This window comes from Ostrea edulis, chromosome 1, assembly GCF_947568905.1.
Source record: "Ostrea edulis chromosome 1, xbOstEdul1.1, whole genome shotgun sequence".
NCBI lineage: Eukaryota > Metazoa > Mollusca > Bivalvia > Ostreida > Ostreidae > Ostrea > Ostrea edulis.
The window spans coordinates 16,611,298-16,620,321 of NC_079164.1; the positions used below are offsets into that span (position 1 = coordinate 16,611,298).

The 9,024-nt window shown below is 39.0% G+C and overlaps 1 protein-coding gene across 2 annotated transcripts in view; it reads left to right on the plus strand.

The window, feature by feature from the left end:
* LOC125662147 (uncharacterized) overlaps positions 1-9,024 on the plus strand; it is a 45,705-nt gene continuing 36,681 nt past the window's right edge. For both annotated transcript variants that reach the window (XM_048894328.2, XM_048894330.2), the window contains exons 1-2: positions 1-2,501; positions 6,637-6,715. In XM_048894328.2, the coding sequence (XP_048750285.2) occupies positions 342-2,501; positions 6,637-6,715 (2,239 nt within the window). In that variant the 5' untranslated portion in view covers positions 1-341. The remainder of the gene's footprint in view (positions 2,502-6,636; positions 6,716-9,024) is intronic.

Genomic DNA, 9,024 nt, shown 5'->3' on the forward strand with positions numbered 1-9,024 from the left:
TTTTCTTCGCAGTTGCATTATGGGAAAAGACAGATGTCCAAACATGGCCGCCAAAACCAGGGATTCCCTCGTACTATTTCATTGTTTTTAAAATCAATTGAACAATCGCTGAACAATTAGGGATTTTCTTAACAACAAAGAATTGGTTTTATTTTTTTGGAAGTGGTTATATTAATGAATGGAAGATTAAAATGTGATAGATCAAATTCAAACAAAACAATTCTGAAGAAAACATGGAAGACATTGGAACTTTTTTGACAGAGAACCGAACATGTTTGTTGATGTGTATATAAGTATCATGGATTCGCTGAGACTATGAACTGGATGACATAAGACTGACAATGTCGAGTCGACATGTTTGTTTTGTGTGCGGTAGTCTGGGCTCGGAATCGGTGCTCCGGATCAAACCACATGACAGACTACCGCATTTTCCATTTTTGGAACACCATGACCCACCAAAAGGAGCGCGACTACCGACCAGTTCGGGAACGGTGGACTGTTGCCGAGTATGCTATGCTTTTCTGACACAGCAGTGGGAGACATATGAACGGTCCAAAACTCCTGCCATTAAACGCTTGTATTGGTTGAAGCGTGCAGACAATGGGCATTTCACAGGAGCTGAAATGAGACTGCAGGGGGAATACATAGCACAAATCATGGGTCTGAATTATCAACCAGGGATTGATGGTCGTGTGTCACCTGACAATAGCACAAGAGACTATCCCCCTTCCCCGCCATTTCGTAAAGAGGAAAGAGAAACGCTGAGTGTGAAACATTCTGTCCATGGGGAGCAAGGTTTTAGCTACAAATCTGACACAAAGTCTCACGTCAAAATGAAGATGTCAAGCCAAACAGTTAATGCTTCGCACAAGGAGACCCATATGCACCAATCACACAACAGCACAAAGGGCTCTCAGAGTGAGGGAGTTCACAACAACACAAAGGGCTCTCAGAGTGAGGGAGTTCTTGATCTGACAGTAAGAAAAGAACCCAAGGCAAAGCCTGTTTCCACACCAAGTGATAATGAACAAAAGATTGTGTGTTATATTTGTGCACAGAATACTGGAGTAAGGAACTGTAAGTATGTGTCTACCGCAATGAATTCAACCAGTGAACCATTCTTCCCAGTTTTACAGAAAATCAGCCAACCAGAGGGGGCATTTCCCTTAAACCAGCAAGGCCAGGTTATTGTGTGTGGGGACTGCAGGCTTCTGCTGTACCAGCAGTGGCAGGCTTATGAACTTGCTGGTGTGCCATTCCAGAACAGAGTGTACAAACTCTGTGATGATAAACTTAAAATACCAAAGTCCGAACCAGTAAGCCACATAGAGAAGTTGCCGAAAACTCCTGTGGAGAGTGACGAGTATGTGTGTTATTTGTGTGGGAAGCTTTATGGCAGTGATCTGATTAGGTTGTTATACACTGTGCCCCCTCGTGACCCCACGATGGGAACAATATTCTTTCCCTTTGTACAAGAACTTCAGCGTCCCAAAGGAGCTCAGCCTTTGAAATCGGATGGATCGGTTTTATCATGCCGAAACTGTTATGCTGAGCTGTATCACCAATGGCAATTGCAGGAATCCATGCAAGTTCCTGTTTATCAACGCAAATACTCTCTGTCATTTGCAACCATTAGCAATCAAGATGAACAAAGTCATGGCATGCATAGAACTAGTGGTATGGAATCCAAAGGTTCTGTTGTGAAGTCAGAGGCAATTCGTCCCCTGAATATCCACATATCTGAAGGAGTCCCTGGGAGTAGTAAGGGGAGTTCCCAAGGACTTCTAGCCATCGCTGTATCTGATGAAAAGCATGGATCAGTCTTGTCTTCACCAAGCAAACTCTCCACGCTTCTTAAAAAACCATATGAAAATTCTAGTTCTGGTGCAACCATACCTCATCCTCTTGAGCAGGCAGTGACAAAACCGAAAAAGATTTGCTTCTTATGTGGAGAGAAATCAAGAATGATGAACACCCATGTTATACATGCACACCCTATCACTCAAGAAACCAAAAGTAGCAACACCATGGTTATGCCTTTCTTTCCCTTTCTGATAAACTCCAGCCCAGCTCCAGGGGCTGAGTCCATGACAGAGGAAGGAACGGTAATCGTATGCAGTATCTGTTTCCACATGCTCATAAAGCAGTGGAACTTCTTTGAAGAGTATCCCAGTGCAGAAAGTATCAACCGATATCATCGCAGATATGTCATGCCCAGTTTTGTTTGTTACATTTGCGCTAAATGCACAGACAGAAAAAATGTTAAAATTTTGGAAGCAGCCAAGTTTCCATTTCTTAAGGACATTAAGTGTCCCCAAGATTCGCTGGTACTTCACGGAGGTCTCCTAGTGATCGCATGTAAACCCTGTGCAATAGATCTGAATCAGCAGTTTGCTGCTTATGAGAGGTTGAAGGTGCCGGTCGCCCTTCGGAAGTACAATTGGGTACAGAGGATGACAAGTAATGACCGGAGCGAGCAGGACACAGAGGTAGGGAGAGAGGTACGTATTTATCACAGGGTATCGCATACCTTAACCAACTTATATGTGTGAGGTTTTAATTTTTTACATATATATATAAAAAATGAAAATAATAAATTTATGGCATTCATGGAATTTGAACCCTGGTCCTTTGGGTTGGAAAGACACCAGCCTGTCCACTAATCAAAATCAGAATTTATCCCACATGAAAATGCTCTCTCTCTCTCTTTCTCTCTCTCTCTCTCTCAAATTCTTTTCTATTTGAATTGAACCACTAAATTTCTGTTTGATCTAGGGAACTATCCAGCAACTCTGGTCCAAATGGCCAGTGCTTAAAAATGTTTACATTTTTAGTTGACCTAAGCCATAGCTTTTCTGATTAAAAATTTTCTGGGGTGTGTCATCAGTAAACTTTTCACATTTTTGACTTCTCAACAAGAACCAGCAGGCTGATTTCAATTAGACTTGCCAGAAAGCATCCATAGGTGGAGTGTTTTGAAGTTCATTCAAATGAAGTATCATACCCTAGTCAATTAAAAAATAGTGAAATTGGGGTGGAATATTTAAAATAAAATTCTTCTCAAGAACTAGAAAAGCTGAAACTTGTTAATGATTTAAGCTCTTACCATGACTCCTGGGGCCAGGAATGGACCACAATAGGGGTTCAAAGTTTAACTTTGGTTACATATTTGTATATATATGAAAATTCTCTAAATATCCTCTTCAAATGAATAGGGTCTATATAATACAAGAATCCTTATATAGTATAGCTTGAGTTTCATTTATGTCGTGAATCATGGGGCCAGGGTGGGGTTACAATAGGGGGTCAAAGTTTAACATTGGTGATATATGTGCGGAAATTATTTGAAATTCTTCTCATTTAATTTCCGCTAATCACTGCCTGTAATTGCTGAGGAAGTAGGAGGCCGTTTCTATACGTGGGCGTTTTTGCTCTCTGTAAGGTTGTATATTGTTTAACTTCCCCAGAGTTGTCGAAATTTTTAAATCACTATCGGACATTTGGTCTGACAGAGTTAAAGATTCAGTCCAACCGGACAAAGTTTTGTCAGACTAGACGTGTACTTTGTATTGCATAGAAAGAAAAAAGAACTGCACCAAAATGCCTTTCATTGTTTTAACAGCAATGCACCTCCCACTCATATCCAGTAATCCAACCAAACACAGTCAGTTATAAATAAAAATAAAATTAATATTTTATATTTGGCATATATACATACATACAAACAGACATACATAAATACCAAGGATAACCCATGAAAGCTTATTTCCAATGGGGTCCTTTTGATGCACGAATGTTTGCGCTAGGGGGTCATTTATGTGGGAGGAAACCAGAGTACCTGGAGGAAACCCACGTGTCCGAGCGGTCGACCGCCATACCCTCTCACATACAACCACTGCCGATCATGGAATCAAGAGCGCTACCCGGACACCTATGAAGTTTTCCTACCATCTTTGAACTTATGAACACCCCGGAAGCCTTCATAATTTTTGAAGTGGTCCAGGTTCAACAATTTTTTCTTTTCTTACCAAGTTGTTTGTTTTACATCCCGTCAGGAATTTTCCCCTCATATGGAGACGTCATCAGCTGTAGGTGAAATAGCACAAATTTAGACCTAGATGCTAAAATGTACTCTGACTCAAGGCTGTGTAGTAGACTATTAGTAGTGAGGGTTCTTTAACGTGTTAACACCTGCCGCGACATGGGAGGTCATATCTGAAAGACCTGTGACTCTCACTGCTAGATGCTGAGTGTTTGGCGAGGATATATTTACATCTTGGGTTTGATGCAGCCATGGCAAGAGCAGAACTGGAACTTACTACCTTTCAGTTACAAAGCGAACACTCTACCACTAACGAGCGAACACTCTACCACTAACAAGCGAACACTCTACCACTGACAAGCGAACACTCTACCACTGACAAGCGAACACTCTACCACTGACAAGCGAACACTCTACCACTGACAAGCGAACACTCTACCACTAACAAGCGAACACTCTACCACTGACAAGCGAACACTCTACCACTGACAAGCGAACACTCTACCACTGACAAGCGAACACTCTACCACTGACAAGCGAACACTCTACCACTAACAAGCGAACACTCTACCCCTGAGCTACCATGACCAGTCTTTTCTTCCTGGGTAGAGAACCTCTCACAAATTAGATCGGCCGCACTGCCATGTTGTCTGAGTGACCTTCACTTGCACATTCCAAACCTGAGCTCTAAAATAATCTGATCCCAGCAGACATTTTCAAACGGTCATTTGGACCGACATTTTCTAGCAAATTAACTGTCCAGAGTATTTTTTACTGACTTTGCTGACAGGACCGACAGTTTTCGACAACTTTGCATCCGGCTCGAGAATCTTTCACTCATATATGGAGATGTCACCATAGCTGATGAAGGGGTGCAAAATTAAGGCCAATGCTTGCATTGGTGCTTAAAGCCTTTGAGCAGGGAGGGATCTTTATTGTGACATGGGGCCTCGGTTTTTGCAGTCTCATCTGAAGGACCATTCCATTTAGTTGTCTCTTACGACAAGCAAGGGGTATTGAAGACCTATTCTGACCCGGATCCCCACGGAACCTCTTCTGTAAGGAAGTGGGGGACTCACCGAGCACATGCAAACTTTCCGAAGCTTTAACTGTTTTTTTTAAATGCTGAAAACAGCTGACGAATCAATATTCGTAATATTTGCAAGGTTTTCCACAGGATATCTTCAGCAATTAGTTTTTATATTGCTAAAGTGTTTTTATTTCAGTCTATAAGAAATTGTTGTGGTCTAAAGGAAATAAATTGATCGCAGACTGAAGTTCCACAGTATTGAAAAGTTAGTTTTGTGCACTCACTGACTGATTGGTTTGAAAATCTGAAAAAAATTCTTCTCCAGTCTTGAAGAACTACCAGGGTACAGGACCCTGTTGTACAAAAGTTAAGTTTAACTGACAGCTAACATCTAGTTATCACTATATAAATGTAAGAGTTAATGACAAGTTAACTGTTAGTTAAAGTTAATTATATAAACTAACCTTTGTGCAACTGGGTCCAGATTGTTGATATTATATTCAAGCATCCTAATGTAGTTACAAATTTGTTCATTCTACCTGCGGGGCAACAGTAGGGGTTTAGATTTTAATGTCTTGTTAAAACTTTTTAAAAAAATGTTTGAAAATCTTCTCAAGAACCAAAAGGTTGTCAGATCTGTATGCAAGTTCCCTCGTGTATTGTAATTCAGATTTGTTTATACCATGATCCCAGGGGTGAGGGTGGTGTGACAACCTGATTCAAAATTTGTAGATACGTGTAGTGTACACTAAAAATTTGTTCACTCCTTGCCTTTATGTAATCAAGTGAGAGATGTGGCTCATTGGCCTCTTCTTCAATAATTATGTTGATTGAGGGCAGAGGATATATATGCAACAAACAAAAAAATTCAGAAAAAATGTCAACATTGGAGGGTATTTTTTACATAGTAAAAAGTCCTGAATACACAAAATATATCAATTTCGTTACTAAAATTTTGAGGTAAGTTTTGGGAGATTTCATAATTTTCAAGTTACTGTTTTGAGTTTTAATACAAATATATATGTAAAACATATGAATTGTTACCCTGGAAATTCAAGAATGTGGTAATAGTGGGAGAGGTACTGTGCCATAAGGCCAAAATAAAACGTGTTTCCGGTTTCCTGACCTGACCTACATTTTTGCTGCCGGCCTTAAATATTTTGTTGACAACATATATATGGATAGAATAAAAATCTGGAATTTTCAAACCGGAATTTCTTTTCCCTTTTAAGATTCTCTGATAAATCAGATACATTTTGACTACTATTGATCTTCAAAATGTTTGAAAGGTATTTGTAATGTATATAGTCCTGTATTCAAAGCATATAAAAACTAAAGTTTCAAATGAAATGTTAAAATAAAATGTTTTACCTACCTACCCTACCTAATTTTCGGGGGAGTGAAATTATTTCATATAAATTTTAAAATTTGTAGACAGAAATTTCTGATTAATTTTAAGGCCTAACCTTCATTGAATACACATGATTTATACATATATAGATTGCGATGAATATCATATGCAGCTGTATTTTTCAGTCAATAATTTTGATGTCGACTATTTCAGGAGAGAGAATCTCATGTGGATGGTGTGGAAAGCCGGGACGTGGACATAGAAGGTTTAGATGACGCTGCATCAGAGAGTGGTAAGTACGATTTCACACTCCAATGTTTGTGTCAATATTTCAGGTGTGCAGTGGCAGTCGTGAAGAAGTTCAGAAGTAATTATTGGTAAGATGATCGAGGGCATTGTCGGATACCCACAGCAATCTCATGATGAGTAGAAGACGAGATCAGCTGTGGGGATCAGACGATGGATGGAGTGGGATTCTTGGAAGTAGGAAAAGAAACCTGCAGGTGTTGATTGAAGATTGAAAAGAAAATCAACCTGCCTTATTGTTAATTTTCAACCTCAAACTGTCAGAATGTCAGTTGAAAGCACTATGCTGTCAGAGTACTAAAGCAACACAAGGCAAGAAAGACAACTGATTAAGACTTTGGTTTAACAGAGGTTATCTCTCTTGGACATCATTTCAGTAAAGTTATAACAATTTCTTTGTAGTAAAAGATTTAGAGAATTTACCTATAATTATTTCTCTTTGTGTGTTTTGGTAACTTGCAGTTGAATTCATTTAGACATCACACACAGGCTTTTTAAAAATAAACTCCCATTGCATATTTTGATAATCTTCTTGATTAAAAAATTGTCTTTGTGTGTATCATATTCATTTTATCATGGAATCATGAATTATACTAATAAATAATTATACTAAGTAGTGTGACTGATGGATGGAATATTTTGGTTACTAGTTTGTTACTTAATATTAAACAGTGAAATATTCGGTAAATGGATGGTGAAATATTTGTGTTAATTCGCAGACTGTTGAGGAGATTGGCTATGTCTATTGGGACTGCTGAATGTCCTAGATAGCATTCACCCAAAAATTCAGACAAAATCTCTTTATCTTCTTCTGTTTCCCTTCCCCCTCATTTTTCTTGCATCTTGGCCACATATCCGGTGTAGGAATCGATGATGTTGGCACGGTGACAGTTGCCTCAGAGTCTGGTGTGACACCTCTGACCCCAGCGTGTCGATGTTGCATAAAACACAAGCTCGATGACAGAATGACTCCCATTAAGGAGTCCCAGTGAGACAACTCTTATGTGACACTGCTCAAGTGCTGTAATTACGGCCTCTATTGGGATTATTGATTTTTTTTCACTTTGCAGGTTTTTATTTGGGCCTGTTTTATTGGAGGGCCTTGCTTTTTATGATACTGATCAGATTTGTTTGCTGTACTGCACATTATGATTATCTCTTACTTGTGATTTTGCAGAAGATGCTGTTCCTTCATCAGATTTATGTAATAAAAAAACTGTTATTGATATTTCGACCACAACAGTTACTGAGCTATCGATGATGGTCGGCTTATGTAATGATTTACATTACAAAAAATTCAAAGTCTTGTTATAAATTGGGTGTATTTTCCCCCCAAATTTTGGCACTTACATGCCAAGGGTTATCATTTATATTGTAGTTTGCCTGTTGCTGTCTTTATTTCTTTATTTAAAGCTGATCATATCTCCATCCCTGCACTCGCTGCGACACACTTGCGATGGGACTTGTCATATATGTCAGGCTAACTGAGAAATCCTGGTTGACCCGCCCCCACCTCATCTTGCGTCATTTGTCGAGACACCGGAATCGGATGGATAATTTTTTCATTTGTTTAGCATAGTGGTGTAGAATATTATCCCTTGATTGCGGTGTGAATCAATATCTCCTTGTAATTCTGTAGTCCGTGTTAAATAATAAACTAATAGGTTCACGGGAAATTTGTCCATTAATATCAACTCCCCAGTAAGCGGATTGATTTCTCTTGTATGGAACAAGATCAATACGCAAAAGCTTTATAAACAACAGGGTGAAAAACACTAACCCTAATAATAAAAAGATATTAGTATATCAATATTTAATGAATCATTTTATGGAAATTGCAGGGATATCATATGTATTCTAGTAAATGGATCCAATGCAATTTCCTGTGAGACTGCCAACCAATTTGTGGATGTTAGTGTGTGATGGTAGTTTGGTTATTGGGTGATGAACAAACCACAGACAGGGACATCCTTTTTTTTAATTCCTTTTCTTTCAGTTGATTAATTAAAACTGGTAAGATCTCAAATTCCACATAAAGTATTCACATCTTGTAGGAACAGGATTGTTTCTGAATGGTTCATCAGCAGAGGAGTGGTGAGGTCCCCAGAGGTTGTGACACATTTGTCATCCAAAACGAACTTCTGCTGAAATGCATTTAAAAGTAATATACTGCAAGATATCCATGGATAATGAAATGGGATACAGGTTTCAATAGCCCTTTGACAGGCATTAAAATGTTGATTTTTATCAGTGAAATCAGAAAAGAAAACATGTAGAGGTCTCTCTTTGTACCAG